The sequence below is a fragment of the Gadus morhua genome, chromosome 20 (assembly GCF_902167405.1).
Source record: "Gadus morhua chromosome 20, gadMor3.0, whole genome shotgun sequence".
Lineage (NCBI taxonomy): Eukaryota > Metazoa > Chordata > Actinopteri > Gadiformes > Gadidae > Gadus > Gadus morhua.
The window spans coordinates 15,844,506-15,866,431 of record NC_044067.1 but is presented as its reverse complement, the minus strand read 5'-3'; the positions used below and the strand labels follow the sequence as shown (position 1 = coordinate 15,866,431).

The window sequence follows — 21,926 nt, the reverse complement described above, 5'->3', positions numbered from 1 at the left end:
GAAATGCCAGCCTCAACCTCTGTCCCCTGCCGACAGTGGTTGCACTGTGTTACGATAACGATGACACAACCGTCCCCTGACACTGCCCTCAGTCACAGCCGACTGATTCTAACGGAACCAGCCCTTTTTGTGGTCCTGGCTTTAAGGGGTCAGGGTCAGAACGATTTAGTTTGTCTGGAGTCGGCCTCTTGCAGGCACGGCGGGGAGGAACCTAGGTTAGGGTTAGGAGAGGGACGGTTTGCAGGAAGAACGTTGGCAGAGGACATTCCTGGCGATGCGATGAATGCAGCAGAACAAGTGGTTTGCGTCGGACAGGTATGTAGACGAGCATGGACACACCCAGAGGAGGAAGGATTTCTGTTATTGGGTTGTCGAGGTCGTCTCAGCATTATATCGTGAATGCATGATACATGATCAACCTTTGTCCTTGCATTGTTATCATGTCAAATAAAAGCCTTGCTGAGCAGCGATGATTTAATAGGTGACTAGCATGACATGAGCCACACCCCAGGGTGCGGCTCCACCCAAGTACAGGTGCAGGTTTGTTTCCTGGATTTAAATTTAGATGTTTCTCTTCATCTGTGTTGGAAAAAGCCAGTAGACAAACTCGAGTTGGTCTCGTAGATGGCTTATCATAAGTAGGTTCACTGTCGCTAAGTGTCTTAAGAATTAAATAGAGGCTTTTGTTTCGTGTATTAGTGGGACACTGTTGTCCTCCACATGTTTCTGAATACTGAATACCGAAATACGAATGCAAATATTAGAGAGAGAAAAGTCAAGAGGAATTGTACCATTCATTGTGGTCAATAAGAGTTGAGTTGGCACATACCTCGGTAGGAACAAGCACGATTATTTCTCAGAAAATCGACATTGGCTTGGACCTCTTGTGCGGTTCGGAGCTGTTATTGGTCGTGTGTGGCCTTCCTGCCTTTCCACCGTTCTAAAACTACTTTGTCAGCAGTTCAGTGTCTACTGAACTCCACAAGAATGTTACGGTTCAATATTTTTGCATTTTCATCTCAAAAGCAAACGGGGAGCAATGGAGCAAGCTCCTGGTTGATCGACTGGCGGCTCATCTCAACCTTTGACCTCTCCGGAGGTTTGGGTCTCGTGACCCAAAGATGAGCTTCTCTACTTATACTGTTCTGTCCAACAGAATATTTGTAGAAACACATTAGCAGTAGTCATTTTTTTAGTCGAGGTGCGTCTGAAGTCTGTGGAGTTGAAGCTAAAACTAGGTAAGGGAAACATACAACTGCACACACATACACAAATAAATCACACACACACAGAATCCTACTGTCCTAGCGGGCCTTTTCATTGTGTTTGCTTAATATCTGCTTGTTATTCTACTGTGTTCTTCCATTGACCCTGTGATCCACTGTTACAAAAAAAAAAATAATGGATGGCTTTATTGGTGATTCCCGGTGCTCATATGAGGACTCAGCTGATGTTGGTCTGCTACGGCACAGTCTGGAGGCACGGCGGGGCAGAGAATAACCCTCTTTATATTCTCTTGAGTTCAGCTTTGACCGCCAACCATAAATTAGCATTAGGTAACCGGCTCTGTGGCGCTCCGGCCCTCCACTCTCCTCCCTTTCAGCCCAGAACACCACATCTGTATAATTGTAGACCTTGTGGCTGAAATCCAAATAACACAAGAGACGTCTTTTTTTTTTCTCTTTCCAACCCTTTTATTGGTCCCATAAATCTTGCAAGATGTGGAACTTTTTTTTTAGCATCTATTTCCAAATTCACTTTCGTCAAATAAACTCGGGCTATATATGTGAGCTAGTAAAAGAGTGTGTGCGGCGGCTAGGGTTAGTAGCACGTAGTGAAATGGGGAGAGGGAGGCAGTGATGGAAAGCTTATAGCTTGAAGATTCAAATAATATTGCATTTCCACTCTTTTCTTTCAATCATCCATTCTGTTTTCGTATGTGTTCTGCGATCTTGCTCAGCTGCTATAAATCATTCCTGTGTATCCAAGACGGATCGTAGTTTGGCCTTGGTTCTTCCGGGCCGAATTCAACGCCAGAGGGACAACGGTTGAACCTAGAGACACCATTCCTCGTCTTGTGTTTACATACACTGTCTTTCCTTTGTGGAATCTGCTGTGTCTTTGTTGTCGAGTCACAAAACATGACACAGCCTCGAGTTTTTTCGAGTCCCCTGGGGATAAATAACGCACACGGCCTGGCGCGATGCATTGCATTCTGGGAAACAACCGGTCCCCAGAGGTTACGGGAGCGCTCGCAGGTGGCTACGGAATGTGTTAATGTTGTATTACTGCATGAGGGATATGTCCCAGCGCCGTGCCAGATTCCACGCAGCACCTCTAGGCTGTCGCCCGGCCGGGCTTTCAATGGGCATTATCACAGTTTATAGAGACATCATAGAGGCTGTGTTTAGATATGATAAGGTCCACACAGTGTACATAAGGGGAAAGATTTATCAACATAGGGGTTAGGAATGCTTGGCTGCAGGAATTTAGCTTTCAGAGGGGGGCAGATGGGGATGACGTCCACCTGGGAAGGAGATTCTCTAGTCTTGTTATCTTCCATAGTTATTGTATGTTCTTTGGTCTTAAGTAGTATGTGTTTGTGTGTATATATACAGTATATGCATACTTTTATGTATACATATACATATATACAGTATATATTTACAGTGTATATATATGCTATACTAGTCTGTAGCCTCAAAAGAGGAATTCAAACTGATATTCTGGGTTTGTTTGTTTGTGTTGTATGTGTGTGCTCGTTGTGTGTGATGTTGTTGTGTGAGGCGTTGGTGAGCTGGCAGTGAATGAGTTGGATTGTGCTCGGACTTTCCAGTTCATTCACTGCCACACACAGAGCCCTAAACGCAGTTGCCATTATTTTATTGTTTTTTTCCAATGGCTTCTGTAATTAAATCGCTCTTTTCCCTTTTGTCTCTTTTCCTCTCACAGGCCACAAGAAACCAGTAGAAGACTAAAAAATGTGAGTGCAAAATAGTAGCACTGTCTTATGACAAATAAAAGCTCAGCGTTATAGAATGCTTGGTGGATTGGTCCACCTATCAACTGTCACAAACCTTTTTTGTCTTGAATACTGTCCATTATAGTACTCACATCTTTTAACACAGTGTGTTAAAAGTATATATCTTCTACATATTTCCAGCTCTCTTAAATGTTTGCCACACAGGAAGTGAAGGGAAACATTATGTTTCAATTTTCTGCATCATAAGTCCCCCTATTTTTCATCACATGGATAGACAAATGTAGTCCCGAATGTAATCGACATACCAAAATAAAAGGACTAAAGACTGAAAGGGAATTTGATACAGAGATAGTGGCATGCTATGTTGACACTATCACACTGGCCCTGGCTCTTCCAGCAACGGTCTACCTGCTACTGTTTACACACACAAGCTCACACCCACACACACACACACACACACAGACTAAACAGTAGAGGAGGATTCTGGATGGGGCTGGAAACAGGGCCATCACAGTAGTGGCTGTTGATAAGTGGTGACCTCCTATTAGTGCAGGGCTAAGGCAACAATCGGGCTGCGTAGCTCCGCACCACACATCACACTCATCAGCACACTGGGTAAGCTAAGCTAATAGGAAATAAAGCAATACTACACTGCTATAGAAGGCATTTATGCACACAAGAATTGCTAATTATAACATGATTGTTGTATGGAAGGTTCAAGAAATTTCCCCTGTGTGTCACCTGGTGCTAAAAGTTTACTGATACAATGCATGAATATTATAGCGTGAATGCTGTATTCAAATGTACTAGTGATAAATGATTATGTTCTTGTGTTCTTTGGCCCTACAGGTGCTGATCACCATTTACTGGCTAGGAAGACAAGCCTTCTATGATTCCTTCTATGATGGACCTAACTTAAACCTCAAGTCTTTCGAGGGATTACTGGGAACAGCACTGTCCAAGGTAAACAAAACAAAAATTTCAGCCCATCTGTCAAAGCAAATCACGTTTATGTTTTCTCGCTTTCGTGCCGAGGAGGACTTATCCAAAATAACTAAATATCAATATCTTGCCAGCTAAATCCTCTTTCACAGCCAAAATGCGTTGTGTAGTTCTGTATCCTGCCTGGTATGTCGACTATGTTTGCAGGAAAGATTCTGATTGGATGAGATGGAGGGGGGGCCTCAGAATACCGGCCGCTGAAACCAACTTAGCGTTGTTGAGTCATAAATAACCTGATCCCTTGACTCAGCTATTTTAATCCTGTTTACAGCAGCACACACAGGTCACGATCGCAGATGGGTTAGATTTCATCTCATCCTATTAATTTCTACCTTGAGGAAGCCTTTGTAATACCTCAACTACGGTAAATATTGAAGATAGGTGAAATCGGCGCACAAAAAAAACATTTCCTCGGGAAGTGTCGACTGCAAGATTAATGACTCTACTCCAGTGTTACTCTTATCCCACCTGTAATTCACCTGGCTTAAGGGGCTTCAATAACAGCAGTGGCTCAAGACAGTCAAGTCTGTTTATGTATGATTACTTGTGCTTACCTATGGCTTATCCACGATAATCTAACTTCACTCAATACCACCTTCTGCCAGTGTTCAGAGGTGTGGTGGATTTGTCCTCTGAAAGAGGCTGACAGGTTTCCGCACGCATGCAGCCACTCAACGCCGTTCAGCGCCAGGTGTTGTTGATGTTTCGACGGCTCTGTTGCCGTTGAATTGAGACATCTCTACTTGCCCTGAGCAAGAACCTGCTATTGATTCAAGCAACGCGATGTTGAATGGGAATCACAGCGGGCGGGGTGGTTTCAACAGCAGCGGTTGGGTCCGTCGTAGCTGGCGTCAGGCAAACTCTTGTTTATTGCAACCGCGTGATGGCGAGACTGCATGACTTAGCACTTAAAACTATTCAGACTCTCTGTGGGAGATCTCACACTCACACAATCAATCACCCGTTAACTCGCTCAGGAGGTCCTCGCACAAAGTGAGGCGTAAAGCATATTATTTCAAGCCTATATTGGCTGAAAATGTTAAAGAAATGACGTGTGTGTGTGTTTGTGTGTGTTGCTTTGTGTGGCTTTTTGGTTGTGTATGTGATACATTTGGGTGTATGTGTATACACGTGCCTCTGTGTGTGTGTGTGTTTGCAATCTTCTTTGTGTGTGTGGGTGTGTGTTTGTATGTGTGTGTGTGTGTGTGTGTGTGTGTGTGTGTGTGTGTGTGTGTGTGTGTGTGTGTATGTGCTTAACGGCATGTGTATGTGTGTGTGCTTATGTGCATGTTTATGTGTGTGCTTACGTGCATGTGTGTGTCTGTGTATGTGTGTGGCAGGCTCTAGAGGAAGGTTCTAGCCCGAGGAGAAGCAGTGTGAGAGACAGCGGTTTTGGCGACAGTTGGTACTCTGACCGAGAGGAGCTGTTCCAGCTGAGAGGAGGAGGAAGAGGAGGCGAAGGAGGAGGAGAAGGATACAGTAAAGAGGACTCCTCAGACAGCCTAGACTCCCTGGGCTCGCGACCCCACAGCATCTCGTCTGACGCCACCCTTAAAGGGAGTAGCGAGGGTAGGAAGACACACACACACGTACACTCGCGTATGCACATATGCACACTTCGATCGCACACAGGCAAGCACACACACACACACACACACAAAACTGTGTTCTTGGGTTGAACATTCGTGAGAACACACAGAAACACTTACACTCTCATAGACAGTCCTGTACGGTCCCACACATGCTTGCCTTCGGACGCCCACAGGCACCTGACAACACAGTTTTTCTGCTCTGTTGAACTTCAGTTGCCACAGTGTGTGTTTTTCTCTGTGTGTGTTATTTGAGAGTAGGTCTTCAAATAAGCATGTGCACTCCGGTGTTTTGCTCGTTGGCAATTAGTTGTGTTGTTCGGACACTGTGTTCTGGGCTAAATGTAGTTGTATTTATTTGTATTGGATATTTATATCTAGCTCAGTTTATCCTTGAAGAACTTTTGTGAATGGGGATGCAGGCTAGAACTTGTATAGGGATGTAATATTTTTACATGTCTACCGCCCCCTAGTGGAATGTTATTGTAATGGAATATCCTTGGTACAACTGTGGCTATCCACACTAAAGATAGATATAAAGATGCAAAAAATGTAAATGTTATAGCATGCAGCGATATCAGTCCCTTGTCTTAGGAAGGATGAGGTAGGGTGAGAATAAGGAACTCCGTCCCAGCGGGGCTTGGTCAGGAGGCCGTCAGTGTGTAATTACAGTAGCCTCCACCTACCTACCCCTGTGTGAGGGGCCAGTGAGACATTCCACAGGTTTCCACATGAGCTTGTAAACGAGGAGGCCCCGGGCCCCTGCTCTAAGCCCCCGAGCTGCCACCGAGATCTGAGCTCAGGGCAGCAGACACCTCACTGGAACCTTTACCTCTGCACAACCCCTGCTTGTCCTGCTACTACTACACTGCACCCCCCACCCCAGCCCTCCGACCTCCTCCCCTCTTTTATTGGTCTAACACAAGTTTTCGCTTGTTGTCAATGTATATCCCCCCGCCCCCCAGACCACGCCATTGGCTGATTGCTGTCCAGCCCCCAGACCACAGCCCCAACTTTAATGCCTATGATAATGACAAAAATGACCACTTTGGCCACAACAGCATATCGCTTGGTTTCATATATTTGTCGGCCATTATTCCTCAGACCACACACAAGATTCTAGCACCTTTAACGGCAAAGCCTGTGATTGCTGAGATCACCTATTGCTTAGTTTTAACTGTTTTTGATTTGACTTCAATTTGTAATCACATTTATTCCTTTCTTTCCTGCAACTTTTTTGACCGCATTAGTCGCGACTTACAACCTTTCAGAATCAGCTAATTGGACGACACACATGCCGTTTATTGCGCAGCCCTAACGAAACGCCATCCTCCCCCACCCCTCACCCTCCAACCTCACCCTCCAGGTTGGTGCAGCGACGCTGAGGCCGACCCCGTCTGCGTCACCATGACGACCAACAAGGACAGCCTCAGCTACCGGCGCTCGCTGACGACGCAGCCCAAGCCCGTCGCCCAGTTCAACCAGTTCCTGCCCTCTAAGGACAAGCCGTCGGGCTACGTCCCGGCGCCGCTGCGCAAGAAGAGGGCGGAGCGCAACGAGGACAACCGCCGCAGCTGGGCCAGCCCCCTGTACACCGAGGAGGACGGCACCTTCACCAGGTACGGTCAGCCGGGGCGGCCCGTGCGGAACGCCACAGCGGTCACGGCTGTGGTTTACACACACAGGTGTGTGCGTGTGGTGTGTTTGTGTGTGCGCGTGTGTCCCTACCGTGACATCACCCTGTGATCCTCGATGGGGGGTGGTTATTCATTTATTTGGACTCAACAGAGTACAGGTCCCGATCTGGTCCAAGGTCTAGGGACAGAGTTCAGGGTCCATCACACACCAGTGCGTGTGTGCGTGTGTGCGTGTGTGTGTGTGTGTGTGTGTGTGTGTGTGTGTGTGTGTGTGTGTGTGTGTGTGTCTGTGTCTGATTCCAGCCCCCCCGGAGCTTCTTCGAGGCCATTCCGTGCCTTAACCTCAACTTCCTATCGTTTTTCTTTTTGCGTTGTTGGTGTCTCTGTTGTCGCCGTCGTTGTTGTTCACGTGCTATCTGTGATCACCTCTGAACGGATTGGGCGATCTCAGCCAGAGCGCGGCGGGCCCCTCCCAGACGGACTCTGACCCCACGTGGACGTACGAGTGCGGCGGGAGCAACAGCGACTCTGACTCCGAGCGGCCCGACCCCGACCTGGTGCTGGACGACCTGGCCAGCCGGCGCTTCCACAGCCCCTCCCCGGCACCGCCCACCAACTTCGCCATGCCCATCAGCCCGGTGACAGGGGGGCGGGGGTCGCCGACCGGCCCCAGGGTGGCGGGGGGGCCCAGGGGGGACCCCTGTGATCTGCAGGTCCAGGGGGTGACCGGCGTCAGGTCAGAACAACGCACTGCAAGAGTGTGACTCTTGGATGTGTCTGATGATGACGAGGGTGATGAGGATGAGAGCAAATCAGCGCTTTTTTATGCCCTGAGTTTGCATGGTTACCGGTAACCATGGTGACGCTTGAGTGTGCCGCGTCTCTAACCAAGCGCCGAGTTTTTGCTGTTTGCTGTTTGATTGCTTGATTGTCATTTGGGTTGTCTGGTTTTGACAGTCTGCCTTTGCTTGTTTATAAACCAGACTTTTTTCGTTTGCCTGCTATGGAACAGAAGGTCTGTACAGTGATTGATTTGCAGTCAGCAACGCGGCTCCTGGAATCATGGTCATGCTTCTTTTGCATTTTGGTTGGAGTTTTGAGTTGAGATGTTTGGCTAACCCGTCGAATCAGAGAATGGTGTTTTTGTACTTTTTGTGTCTGTCGATTCTTTTGGATCGTGTCTTGCGCTCAAACATCGAGACGCCGTGAGTGATCCTCTTGCTGTGGCCATGGCTTGCTGTGCTTGCGACATTGTTTGACTTTTGGTTTGACTGCTGGTTTGACTTCTGGTGTGACCGCGGGTTTGACCGCTGGTCTGACCACTGGCATGAATACTGGTCCGTCTCTCGAAGCAGCAGCGGCCCCAGTGCACCGGCCCCGGCGCGGGCAGACCCCCGCCGGCCCCTCTCCGCCGACAGCCTCTTCAGAGACAGGTACGGCGACTCGGACGACGAAGACGAGGACGACGAGGAGGGCTACGCCGACCCCGTCCAGGATGACCTCTACAGCCGCAAGGTGGGCCTGGCGGGCCAGCCCGTGGGGGCCGCCCCCTACGACAAGTTCTTGCCCAAGTTCTGGACCCCCGAAGAGGAGGTGCACATCCAGAAGATCAAGATGGGCTCCCAGAGGCGGCCCTGGTACAGGAAGATGCAGGGCTTCAGGTGCGTGAGGGCACCCCCGTCCGGCAGGGCGGCAGAGAGCCGCAACACGCCGCTTCTCTCTGAGTAGATGCTAGTCGAAAAGCAACAAACACATTGTCTTTTGTCTTCCTTGAAATCCTCAAATACATCAGTTGATACACAGCCAGGTCATGTGGCTACACACATGCACACGCGAAGGATTAGATGATTTACAGTCAACTTCCTCCCCCTCTATTTCGGGTTTGCATGATTTATAATCAACACTCCATAATCTTCCTAACTGGTCTTAACTATTCAACTGGGCTTTGGTGAAATTTCTGTATTTCTGTATCTCTTCATCTGACTTGTGTTTTTTCTGTCTTCCTTTCTTCCTTTCCTTCTTCCTGTCTCTCCCCACCGGGCTCTAACTCTCCCTCCCCCTGCTCCGCCTCTCCTCCCTGCGGCCTCCCGTCCTGCTGCTTGGCGGCGGTAGCCCCAAGAAGTCGGCCTCTTCCTCTGACGAATCAGACAGTGATGTCAGTCCCTGGCTGTCCTCTGGCCACTCCCCCTATGGCCCCTCCCCCTCTCACTCCCACACCCCCGACGCCTCCTCCAGCACCACCCACGTGGTGGGGAAAAGGTCTATACAGCTGCATGACTGTGGCAATGCCGGGGCGGTCTAGGACCCCTTCCCTTTACGCCATCCATACGTCTTTTTGAAGGGCCCCTAAGGGCCCCGCGTGCCTGCTGAACTTCTCCCTAACACGCTAACGGCAAAGTACGAAATCAAGGTGTTGGAAACTTGTGCTAACGTGCCTAATAAAGCAACCCGCTTGTGTCTCCTTTTCATCTTTTACTGAATTGAAGCAAAGTATTTATAGCTGACTTTTAAAGGAACCAGCAATGCAATGTCGATACTGCCAGTAGGCATTGTGATTGTGAAATCCTCGTTTGATAAGCCTCAGGTTGAACCAAATTTGACCTTCTTTCTTTACTGCTGGGTTCTCTTTGTCCTCCTTTTCCTGCTCTTTCTGTGATCTGTATCACATGCATGCACTCATTCATCTCTCTATCCTTTTCTCTCTTTCTCCTTTCTGCCCACCCTCCAGTCTGCACACTCCACCTCACACCTCCCCACCGCCCCCCAAGATTCAGCTCCCTAACACCGAGTGCACCCCTCCGGTGTACGCCCGCATGGACCCCACCTCGGGGCCCAAGCTGGTCAAATGTGTGCGGCGGCCCCTGCTGGGCCGTCAGGACCCTAGGGAGCCCCCGGACCTCGTAGACTATGAGGCCCTAGCGCCAGACCTGTCCAACGACGACATGTTTAGCAGGCGCACCCAGGCCTTCCATTCCAACCCGGACATGGCCATGCTGAAGACCCAGCTGAGCCCCAGCCGCACCCGCCGCCACCTCTTCTCCTCCCAGCCGGAGCTCAACATCGTGACCCAGGCCCACGTCCACCGGGGCTGCCGCCTGCCCGCCACCCAGGAGACGGAGCCCACGTACCCGGACATCGAGCAGGACGACGTGGTGTTCCGCAGGGCCAGCCTGGAGCAGGCCCAGCGGCGGCGCCCGCTCTCTGGCGCGCCCGACAACTACGCCCCCATGCCTGTCCCCGAACCCTGGGCCCTGCCCCCGGACCTCCAAGCCCGGCTGCTGTGCCCGCCGTGCCCCCTGGTCCACCAGAAGGCATCCCAACGACAGAGCAGGCTGGCCATCACGAAGAAGGCCGACCCCGTGAACGATGACATGCTGGTGCGGAAGCTGGGGGCGTGTTCGGACGGGGTCGCGCGATCGCTGTCCGTGCCCTCCGTGCCGGCGGCGTGTAGCGAAGGCGACCTCCGCAAGTGGCGGGAGATCAGAGAGTCCGGTCAGCTGAGGTTCAAAAAGAGGCTTATGGTGGAGAGGCTGACCGCTATGAGGATGTAGATCCGGGTCCGATTTCACAATGCCCGTCGGCTGGTATTCCTGCCGTGATGTTGTGTACTATTTCTCATTCATTTCCGAGTTCATTTTTCCTGTTTCCGCGTGTTGAACGGTTCGGCCTGAAGGTTGTAGTGGTGTACATTGAATGTCGGCGTGGCGTTATATTGGTGCTATTATGGTTCCTAACACCTCATGAGGGATGAACTTCCCCTTATTCAGGGGAACTCCAGATGTTCTGAACATTTCGTACAGTGTCCACAGAGGTGCTTGGACATTCCCAGCGTCTACGTGTTTTCATTCTCTGGTGCCAAATGTTTGATCTTGCATGGTGCTTTTTCCAGGTGTGGTCAGCGGTATGGAAGGCCTTTTTGTGACACAAAGGTTGACAGGTTGAATGTGAAGGCCATGCAACATGGACTATCGCAAAAAGACTGCGCTCCCAATAACAACTTAGTTTGAATGTGTTTATCCACAAGACATGCATGGATTGCTTTCTCAGCATAAGCTTTTATGCAGAGTTACCATCGGAAGATAGGCGTGGATATCTGTTTGACCCTTTCTTTCGGTTTTGGTTTTGATTTTGTTTTGATTGGCGTTTCTTTCACCCTTTTTTTGTGTTTTTTCTGCAACTTTGAAAATCTTTCTCTGACCTTAATAAAGAAAAGCCAAGCTTCAAAGTGTATTGTGATGGAATGCTCCCAAACACACCACCACAGCAGCCTGCGGAGTAGGGCAGGATGAGCAGGATGTTCCCAAGTTGCTCCGTAACCAAAGGAACTTCGCACAGACATGGAAAGCTGACAGCTCAATGGATAGAAAATGAAAAATAGCCTAAACTCTAACCCAGGGCATGTCTCAGGAACACTCCAACGCAGTAAATAAAGTGCTCACTGTCGACACTTCATAGCGACTTGGCAAAGCATCTATCCCTCCAAGATCACAGTTAATAATGAAAATGACAATCACACTCAAGGCTAGGCCGAGGCTGTCTAGATTGACTTGGCCCATGGCAATATCATTTGTTCAGTATAACCTTTACGTTTTATAAAAGCTGAAGCTGTTGCAACCCCAAAAATTACGTCTGCACACCTCCCCAAAAAAAAAGCAGATGAAGGGAAGTCCATACAGTTAGTTCGGGTCTACTGCACACAGAATTGAAAAGCTATCTTCTGAAAACAACTCCACCAAGAGTTTCTGTGTGTATCTTCGGTCTCCACTCTACGTTGGATTCTGTGCCAACCACCAAGGCAGTGGTGGGGACAGCTTTCCCTGCATTCATCCTTCCCGTGTTGGGGGTGCACGGCTGTACGTAGCCCCCCCACCACAGGCCCTCCTAGTCGGGGTCAGTCCCCAGACATCTGTCTGACTGCCTTTGTCTATGTGGTTCTCTCCGGTTTCCTAGACTTCCGAGGAGTGACGACGGTAGTGACGGGTGAGTTGATGCACGGGCGCAGGAATGTGGCACGTCAGGGTTGGCTCTTTTCCCCTAACACAGCCTCAACCCTCCTACCCCCCGCTTTGTGATACTGCTCCCCCTCTCTCTCTCTCTCTCTCTCTCTCTCTCTCTCTCTCTCTCTCTCTCTCTCTCTCTCTCTCTCTCTCTCTCTCTCTCTCTCTCTCTCTCTCTCTCTCTTGTTATTTCTCTAACTCTCCAACTCACCTACTCTCTCTCTAATTCTCTCTCTAACTCTCTCTAAGTCCCTCCAACTCATCCTCACTCTAATTATCTCTGTAACTCTCACTCTAACTCTCTAATTCTCTCTCTAACTCTCCCTCCCTCCCTCTCTCTCTCTCTCTCCCTCTCTGCATGCATTGCGCTGACACAGAACATTGTGGATTGTGTTACACAGGGCCTAGTTGGAGATGGTGAGGGGTTGTGGGGGGGAGGGGTGACAAAGCACATTGCTCTACAAGCCCTTTTGACAGAGCGGCATGAATGTGGGTGAACGCATAACAACAAGCCGGCGGTGCTCCGTCACGCGGCCATGCTGCAGAATGTGTACGCTTGAGGCTGGGGGTTATCCGGGGTCAGCGTTCGCCAGCGCTGTCTGTGGTCCAAGCGCTTCACACAGGAGGTCTCAGTCGTCCCTGAACCCCCCGACCGGTGAGTGATGAGGGGTGGTTTCGGTCTGACCCCCATAACGCCATGGAGCCTGTCCGTGGATGGCGTGTTTTTGCGGTTTGGCATTAGGGTGATGGCTGTGAACACAGTGTGTTCAGTGGGACACAGTGTTAACTAACCTGTTAAACTTTTCTGACTTTGAACTTGAACTCGTCGGCTGTTCGGTGCTTTTGCTACTCGTGTACTAATGCCTGGGTGATGCTATTTTCAGTCTCAACTGAGGTGTTTTGTATTATTAGGCTTATGCTGATGAAGTTCATGTTTATTGTGCAATAAATATGGATTCCCTAGCAACGGGACTAAGTTCATTTTGGAGTGGCATTGACTACTAACGCATATCAGTGCACATCCCTTCAGGTGCTTTGAGGAGCAGGGTCCATGCCACCCTCGACAGGGGATCTAAGTCGGGCATGAGGTTAACTCTGTCCGTCCTGTCTCCCCCCACCCAGGAGCAAGTCGATGAGCGACATTGTGGACCCGGCTGTGGTGAAACAGGTCTACCGGGAAGAGATTAAGAAGGTCCAGGAGCAGGTGAAGGAGAGCGACGACAAATGGCAGGATGTGAGTATAACCACTGCCTCATCAACCTTGAGGAATACGTCACCCCTACAGGATACGTGAACACGCCTTGGTCAGCCACACGCTGTTTCTCTGTCGTCTCTTTCCGCTTCTGCTGCTATTTCCTCCTTATTTCCTTATTTCCTCCTATTTATTTGTTCTATATCGTCTCCATCTTCCTCTTCTTCATCTTCTTGTTCATGTTCTTCATCATCTCCTTCTCCTTCTTTTTTTATTTCATCGTCTCCTATTTTCTTAACAGCTAAACGTGCCCAGTCTTGAACGTAAGACAGGGGAATTCTTGTTGAACTTACCATCTGTGACCCGAGAAGAAGAGTGCCGTAACAAAAGGGTGCAACACATCTAAGTCAGTCTGTATAAGTGGGGCACAAAGGGCATTGTGGGTAGGATGAGAGGTGTTTTGGAGTGGGCCCCAGTGTGCGGTTGGCCATCAGGCACCAGGAACGGGCTGCTCAGACAGAAGGCCAGAGAGAGAGGCGACAGACGCTGGGTGGTGCAGCACCGCCCTCTGGCTGTGAGCTGCCCTCATTCCCATAAGAAAAGTGGGTGGGCTAGAATGACCACCTGTATGTTCACATTCAAGTTACGCAATAGTTCACAACCTGGCAACCCTAGACTACCTTTATGCAGTCTTTACAGCGTTGGGCCTATCTTTACATCCTAGCTGACTACCTCCAGTCTTATTGCTGTGCACGTTGTAGAAGGGTTGCACGCATGTCTGTGGGTACTCTCGATGAATAGGGTCTCTGTCAAATGATGGTGTCCAAAAGCAGCATTTGGGTCACATTCGCAGCCCACAATACACTGGGGACATGAGCCAGGAGGAGCCTAAAGCCCACAAGTAGAACACCTCACCAATCTCGCCCCGCGTCTATGTCTCTCTCTCTCTCTCTCCCTCTCTCTCTCTCTCTCTCTCTCTCTCTCTCTCTCTCTCTCTCTCTCTCTGCTTCCTATCCGCCCTCCATTCCACTCCAGTTTTGCCACTCCTCCGTTTCCCTTCGTCCTCGTCCTCGTGTCCTGAGGAACAAAGTGTTTCTTTTTGAGAGTTGGAGTTGACTTTTGTTATCGGGGTTCAATTGACCTCTCCAAGATGGTGGCAGGTGAGTGACGCGAGCCCCTTGTCTCGTCCCCGCAGGACCTGAGCAAGTGGAAGTCCCGGCGTAAGAGCGTCAACTCGGACATCGTGAAGAAGAAGGAGGAGCGGGAGCAGATCGAGCAGAACTACGGCGGCGACATCGGCAGCGGGAGAACACGCAGGTCGCTGAAGGATATGCAAGAGGAGAGGTGAGCGCGCCACGCACCTGTTCAGGCAGCCCGGCCTGGGAGCTCTGAAGGACCGCTTGGTGAAGGCCAAGGGGACGCTTGTTTGACCGGATTTAGATGGTTCCAGGATGAAAGGAAGCGTTTTGTACTGGATGAAATACGAGAGATGTATAAATTTGTTATTAGTTTGTAATTAGTTTGTGCCGTTTGCCGGTGCACTGGTTTTAACAAGTAGTGTGTTGCGTGGCGGTAATTCGATTTCCATGTATCTGTGTGGTTTCTGAAGGAAATGACAGGTTTGTAGAGACAGAGAGAGACAGAGAGGGAGTTCTCTGTGGACAGAAGTTTCAGTAGACGGAGAAAGGAGAAACGTACTCCCTAATCGCGCCTTTAGACAGTGTGAAAGTGTAATCTAATCACGGCTCACGACCCACCCTCTCCCCTCCCCTTCTTCTGTTGGCCCCACCTGCCTTTCAACTCGTGTCCCTCCTTCCACTCCCCTCCCATTCACACCCCCCCCCTCCCCACCTCCTCCTCATTTCAACTTTGTCTCTCCCTCTCCCTTCATGCTTTGTCCTTGCGTCTTTCCCTAATACCCCGTCCATTCATCCCTGCTATCCTTTATCTAACCCCATTACTCACTACCCCCTCCCCTTCCCTCCCCCATGTACCTGTCCGGCCCCCCCTCTCCCCTCTCTCTCCCCCCCTCCCCCCGCAGAGCGTCTAGAGACAGCAGACGTTCCGTTGGCAGCCGCCTGAGCTCCCTCTCCTACCTGGACGAGGACGAGGACGTCTTCGCCGTGCCCATCCCGGCGCCGCGTTCCCGCTCCCTCTACGGCCGCAGCAACACGGCCGACGACCTCTACTCCCCGCCGGAGCGCTCCCCGGCCCCCTCCCCGGCCCCCTCCCGCCCCTCCATCCCGTCCACGGAAGACGAGGAGCCCGCCGCCCGCCCCGCGCCCGGCCGCCCCGCCTCCCCCCCGCCGCCACAGGAAGCGGCTCCGAGTCGCGCCGTGACCGGCGGTGGTACCCGCGCGTCCTCCACCGTCACCACGGTGACCAGCAGCAGCGTAAGCAGCAATAGCAGCAGCGCGTACGCCGTCAGGAGCGCCGACCTCCCGGCCCGGCCGAGGAGCATCAGCCCGGCCCAAGAGCCCTCGGTCACAGTCATGGCCGACGCCGGCAAGACCCCCTCCCCCAGCCCCGAACCCCGATCCCTCGTCTCGAAGGCCCCGGAGCCGTGGCGCCCCAAGGCGGGCGTGCGGACCGCGGAGAAGAAGGAGGCCCCTCAGCACAACCCGACCATGCCCCCGGGGGTGTCCCGGGTGTCCGCTTCCCTTCCCAGGAGCACCCAGAGAGCAGACAGCACCACCAGGCTCAGCTCGGTCATCATGCCCAGGCCCTTCGGGACCCAGGCCACCCGCCTCTCCTCCCTCACCAGGGCCCCCGTGGTGAGTGCCCGGACCTGGCTCCCAGCTCCTAGCTGGACTCCCCCTTCACTACAATACAACCCGCGCCCCAGACACTCTGTCTGGGGTGTCCCCAGTAAGTCCCCTTTGGTAGCTCAATGGACATCAATGCGTTGTCCAACAGTCCCACTGGTTTTACAGCGGTGATGAATCTCATTATGGTATCTATGGTCTCTAATATGGTAACTACTCCATATTATTGCTGATAATAGTCAATAGCTGGTTTCAATTGCACAAAAGGCCCAGATATGATGATGTTAATCATCATATCACAAACTTCTATTCAAAAGTTAAACTATGTATTTTATCAAAGCCATTGACAGGGATCCCCCTTCTCCACCAACCGCCCAACAAAGCCATCTTATTCTTTCCCTCTTTGTGACAAGTGATGGGTTCATGCTCTCGGGTGGACGCTCATTCTGAACCTCCTTAAATCAACCCTCCCCTTCCTCTGACCCAGACGGTCGACTCCCACCGCCGCGTCAACGGCGACGCAGACGTCAACACCAAGTCCTCGGTGCCAGGCCGCTACCAGCAGTACATGACCTTGGAGGACGAGGCCTCGTCTCAGTCCAGCGGCGAGGACGAGGAGGAGGAGGAGGAGGGGGAGGACGAAGCGAATGAAGAGGAGGGGGTCGGAAAAGGCCTCAGCTCCAACAGCAAGAGTGTGTCGCAGGAGCCTCCTCGGGTGAAGAGTGAAACCCCAGCTCTGGGCAGCGATGCCAGCCAGGTACTTCAGTTACTACACACGGCAGAGGAGCGGGCTTGCCTTACGCAGTACTTTTCCTTTCCGATGTTCCGTAGTGCGTACTATCCAGCTGTGTCGTGTTGCTGTTGTTAAGACAATACCTACGACGGCACCGTACAGCACTGCAGAGAAGTGTTAACCTCAATCAAGGGAGTCGTAAAACCATTTACTTTTGCTTTGTAGTTAATGCTCTGCAGCATGAGGCTTGTCTTTTCCATTTTTCTTTTCCAACTGCCAGTTGTGGTTAAAGGGAGTGCTGGGAAAGGGTTCTGTGTTCTTGGGAACAGAGGCTACATTATGACACCTCTTGTTGCAAAGAGCTAGTTCACCAATCTGATGTTGAACGCTCGCTTCAAACGCACGTACTGTGGTTCGGTACGTCTGTGTTATTAGGTCAAGGTCAAGATCGGACCGCCACGGGCAAATATCTGCTGCTGCTGAAATTGATGCATGGGATTTTGATTTGCCGTCTCTATCAATGGCCTCATTTTAATATCTGGGTTATCAAGAAGCATCGGAAAGCGTCATTTAAATTCATATAGGGGGGAAAGCGAGTGGCAGTGGCCTTGGAGTGAAAGCTTGAGTTAATCTAAAATAATGCCACAGAGTACTTTGTCATTGAAGGTCCTATATGTACGGCCAGGCTTCACTTTTATTCAGCACCAATAAATCATTCATTCACAGGAACAAAAGGATCTGGAGTGGGCCCTGAACACAGACAAAGCATGCCTCCACAAACACAAACACACAAAGACACTAACAACCAACACACACAACCTTTAACTGCTGTTTCTGTGTGTGTGTGTGTGTGTGTGTGTGTGTGTGTGTGCGTGTGCGTGTGCGTGTGCGTGTGTGTCTGTGTCTGTGTCTTTCCAGGAGAACTTCTCTGACATGAGGATCAGTCTCAACCAGAAGCCCAACAGCAGCCGAGACTTTGGTTTCCATGCCGACTGGAGCGCCTCAGGGACCCGCGTGAAGTCCATTCAGCCAGGTAACATCTTCCTCCGTCTCCTCCTCCTCCTCCTCTTCCTCTGAAACCCACGACAAGTCATTACCGACAAAACTGCTTTTAGCCGTGAAGCGAGAAAAGCACTTTCTGAGTTTCTGATTCATCCCAGCAACCAGGGACAATTTTCTGATCATTAACCATGAAGTGACCTTTCCCCCCCCCAAAGTGAATCCCTACAGTGGTGCAGCTCTACTCTGTAACCCATGGCAGGGTCCAATGATGTGTACCCACGGTGCTAAAGACTCCCCTGTGTTCAGTGCGGTCGAGTAGTCAGCCACCAGTTCCCCCATTTCTGTGGTTTGTTCCTTCGTTTGGTTCTCAGATAACGCCCCCAACGCCCCCGCACAAAGCCCACCCCCCTTCTGCAGTCTTTGCAGCGGGTGCACCATGCCTATGTAGGCCAGCGTCTAAGTGGGTCAGTTGTGCTGTGTCTGAACTTCTCTCTCTCTCGCTATCCAGAACCCACGCAAAATGGCTGCGGAGCGCCGCATGGAATGGAAATAGAACGAGAGTGTTGCCGTCTTTTTTTCTCATGTTGCCTAGCATCGAGATGGACGTCTGAGTGACAGTGTTCTCACTATGGGGACGTTGTCCACTTATGCCTACACTTAAATGACTAATGGACGGGAAAGGAAAAAGTGTGAAATCCACTGCAGTCGTATGAATCTCTGTGGTAGTGAGAGTGACGAGGCTGCAGTTATGAGTGCCTTACTCACATGAGGTTCACCATGCTGTTAACGGTACGCCTAGGCCTTCCTCACCCAACTAGCGGACATTTTTAACCAAGATGGCCACCAGGTGAAGAAGGCCCGTTCACAGTATAGTGTGGTTCATCTAGTACCGTTGGTAACATGAGCAGTCAGCGCGGAGACGGCTCATCAGCAACCGGACCTGTAAGACAGACCGTATGAACTGTTCCCTGGCAGCGTGTGAGTGGTTTCTGAGTGTGCTCCGTGTGGCGTCCCGTGCAGGCAGCCCGGCGGAGATGCTGCGGGCTGGGGATGAGATTCTGAGCGTGAGCGGCCACAGAGTGGCAGACATGAGCTATGCAGAGTGGGGGGCCAGCATGGAGGACGCTCTGCAGCAGGGCAGTCTGACCATGGATGTACGCCGTCGGGGCGGCAACAGTGAGTCCACCTCGGTTGTGCAGGAGGGAATGAGTGGGGGTGTGTGTCTGTGTGTGTGTTAATATGTGTGCTTGTGTGTTTTTGTTTACGTTTGCGTGTGATTGAGTGTGTGTGTGTGTGTGTGTGTGTGTGTGTGTGTGTGTGTGTGTGTGTGTGTGTGTGTGTGTGTGTGTGTGTGAGTGAGTGAGTGAGTGAGTGCATGAGTGAATGAGTGAGTGCATGCCTGAGTACAAGAGAGCGAGCGAGGTGGCATCAGGCAGAGGGAGTGTGAGGGAAATAACAGTTTAACCACTTTGAAGGTTGCATTCCCCAAGTGACAGGATGGCTTACGGTGGCTGGGCTGCTAAACGCTGTTGACACTCTAAAGTGGTCCGTAAACTGCTGGGTAACCATCCATGAATGATCTCATGACAGTTTACCGGTAGCATGACTTCAGCTATTTTCTCTCTGGGTGTGTTAGGAAGGAGTGACAGGGGGGGACTTTATTACTAACTGTTCTTCCCTGCTACTCTTTGTCCTCCGTTCGGTCCTGTTGTTTCTTGTCAGCATTCCTCTTCAGTGCGGTATGTCGAGGGCAAGAGCCTAGAGATGTAGTTCACTGCTTACTTGCTGTTCATAGTGATGTGTTAGCACAACAGGCTACCCTGAACCCTTGACATTGCCAGCAAGATTTTGTCGAACCACGAGAATACAAGTGGATCGATAACGATGATGCTAATTAGGAATCGCCCAGGCTGGCTATCAGGGAGCAGGGAGCCTGTTTGCAACACTTTGGTCTTCAGGGTCGCTGGGCTACCCTGAGACGGTTTCTCTCTGATTCCCGCTGTTCTTCCATAGCAGCACACTTCCACTCTCATTCCCAGGTGTTTTCCCCATCTCTCTCTAGTCACCACTTTTAAGATTATCCCATTCCTCACACTCAAACTCTATCCTGTGACTCTCACACGCATAAAGTGAATACCCAGTGCCCGACTTTGTGTCAAAACATAAACACATCCCGTTTCTTTTTTGCTGTTTTTGCGGTATTGTCCGCGTGGACAGACTGGGACACAGACCGACCGGCAGCACCCTTTCAGAACCATAAGACCATCAATCTCACCAGTTCGGACCATTCAACGCTTGTAGGTGGGGTCGGCAGCAACACAAGCCCCACCAACACCAGTTTGGATTTCACCTCACGCAAATCCCCCGACGGCCTGGGGATCAACGCGGCGCCCCTCCACTCCGTCGTCGTGAGTGAACCCCCCATCACGCCACACGACCCGGGGTTCCTTGTGCGTTATCAAGTCGTTGTAACTGAAGTAATGAAGGTTGCCAGATTGGATGATGCTCAGAACCCCTCGGCCGTTGTTGGTCGTCGTTGTTAATGCCTACACTTACATAATACTATATAGAAGTGTGTTATATAATTTAAGTATTTGATATTGTGTTTTTCTGCAGAATGTGGCAACAAACGGACTCAACGGGGGTGTCCATCAAGAGGCGGTAACCATGAGAAATAAAGGTATGATTTTAGATGTTTGATTAACTTTATTCATAAACAAAGAAAATATATATTGATTTGTTAGTGCTAAGTGCTAATAGGCATGTTAAGTGTAGGAGTCTCCTATGAGAAATATTCATCAAGACATTAAGCGTTACAACAATGCATCTTTGAGTACACTTAAAACACACACATCACAAGCTGATCGACAGGCCTGCGAGGTGTTCTTTTCTAATCCCCTGTGCCTCACTGTTCCCCCCTTCTCTCATGTAGAGTCAGAACCCATGTCTTTGAAAAACTTAAAACGGAGGTCAGAGTTTTTTGAACAAGGTAAACGTTTCCGTGGCTAGCAGGGTGAAGGCCGGTGTGATACGGTGTTGTTTGTCATGTGGTGGCTGGGCTCTCTATGTGCTTCCCCCTCGACCACTCATCGTGGCCTACATCTTAAATATACTTGTACATGTATGCCCACATGCATGTGTTTTCTATCAATCGAATCAAGCAATGGAAACGCGTATGGTGGGATCGACGCCCTCTTTCAAAGTTTTTAATTGAGCCTCGTCTTTATTCTGTCTTTGTTTCTCTTCTATTTATTTGATGTATTTTTCAGCCTGGACTCATAGCGGGAGCATAACTTGTATCATACCCCCCCCCCCCCCCCCCTCCCCAGGTAGCTCAGGGTGCAGCAGGGTCAGCCCTCTGGTCTACCTCTGTGGTAAACACGCAGGGCCCAGTGTGCAGTGACCTCTATTCCCCCCCCCCCCCCCCCCACCTTGCTATCCCTGTATGCCTACCTGCCCGCTAGGCACAAGCCTGGGTTCCCTGGCATGATTGTTGTTGCAGCCGGGGGAGCAGAGCTAGGATCTGGTCTCCCAGAGGTGGTTTTCTTCCCCCCCACACCCCTGTTTAGCACTGAGGAGCTAACACTCCTGTGGTAAACATTGAGCTGAGCTAACCGCTCCTTAGTGAGAATCGTCAATGGCCAATGACAGGTTTAATTAGCAAAAAAAAAAGACAAATTCCTTCAACCCTGAAGTTGTTATGTAAGTGATTATATACCTGTATATTTAACCTGGAGCTTGTATCCTTTCCGCTGTGACCATCATTTCTTATAGACAGGTAATCGTTAGCTCTCTAAACAAATCCACACCAAGGATTTTTCTTCCTCTCAAAATCAATTTTTCACGGAGAGAAATATGCGAGAGAATCTCAATCAGAAAAAATTATGAGAAAGAAGAAAGAGACTATTACGTAACAGTATCAGAGTCAAAAAAAAAGATGCAATTTCTCTATTTTTCTTTCAAAGCTCCCTTGGCTGTACACATCATGCCTGGCACACTACACCAACACCAGACTCGCATCATTCG

At 50.4% G+C, this 21,926-nt stretch overlaps 2 protein-coding genes across 14 annotated transcripts in view; both read left to right on the top strand.

The window, feature by feature from the left end:
* The window catches only part of lmo7a (LIM domain 7a), a 55,334-nt gene that overhangs the window by 22,464 nt on the left and 10,944 nt on the right, over positions 1-21,926 (top strand). For 8 of the 13 annotated variants that reach the window (XM_030342892.1, XM_030342890.1, XM_030342887.1 and 5 more), the window contains 14 exons: positions 2,953-2,983; positions 3,833-3,946; positions 5,326-5,554; positions 6,941-7,193; positions 12,162-12,191; positions 13,331-13,442; positions 14,596-14,744; positions 15,442-16,174; positions 16,653-16,922; positions 17,817-17,931; positions 18,921-19,076; positions 20,118-20,308; positions 20,517-20,580; positions 20,833-20,889. In XM_030342892.1, coding sequence (XP_030198752.1) covers positions 2,953-2,983; positions 3,833-3,946; positions 5,326-5,554; positions 6,941-7,193; positions 12,162-12,191; positions 13,331-13,442; positions 14,596-14,744; positions 15,442-16,174; positions 16,653-16,922; positions 17,817-17,931; positions 18,921-19,076; positions 20,118-20,308; positions 20,517-20,580; positions 20,833-20,889 — 2,504 coding nt within the window. Of the gene's footprint in view, positions 1-122; positions 316-2,952; positions 2,984-3,582; positions 3,599-3,832; positions 3,947-5,325; positions 5,555-6,940; positions 7,194-12,161; positions 12,192-13,330; positions 13,443-14,595; positions 14,745-15,441; positions 16,175-16,652; positions 16,923-17,816; positions 17,932-18,920; positions 19,077-20,117; positions 20,309-20,516; positions 20,581-20,832; positions 20,890-21,926 lie in introns of those variants that run through there. The other 5 variants (XM_030342898.1, XM_030342899.1, XM_030342891.1 and 2 more) reach the window with 5 other exon arrangements.
* LOC115532887 (LIM domain only protein 7) lies at positions 9,522-11,436 on the top strand. Its single transcript, XM_030342900.1, has one exon. It carries the CDS (start codon positions 9,878-9,880, stop codon positions 10,760-10,762), a length of 885 nt encoding a protein of 294 aa, XP_030198760.1. The 5' UTR covers positions 9,522-9,877; the 3' UTR covers positions 10,763-11,436.

What these genes read in the sequence shown, in the direction of transcription:
- LOC115532887 (XM_030342900.1), top strand. Translation starts at nt 9,878, where the DNA reads ATGCATGCACTCATTCATCTCTCTATCCTTTTCTCTCTTTCTCCTTTC.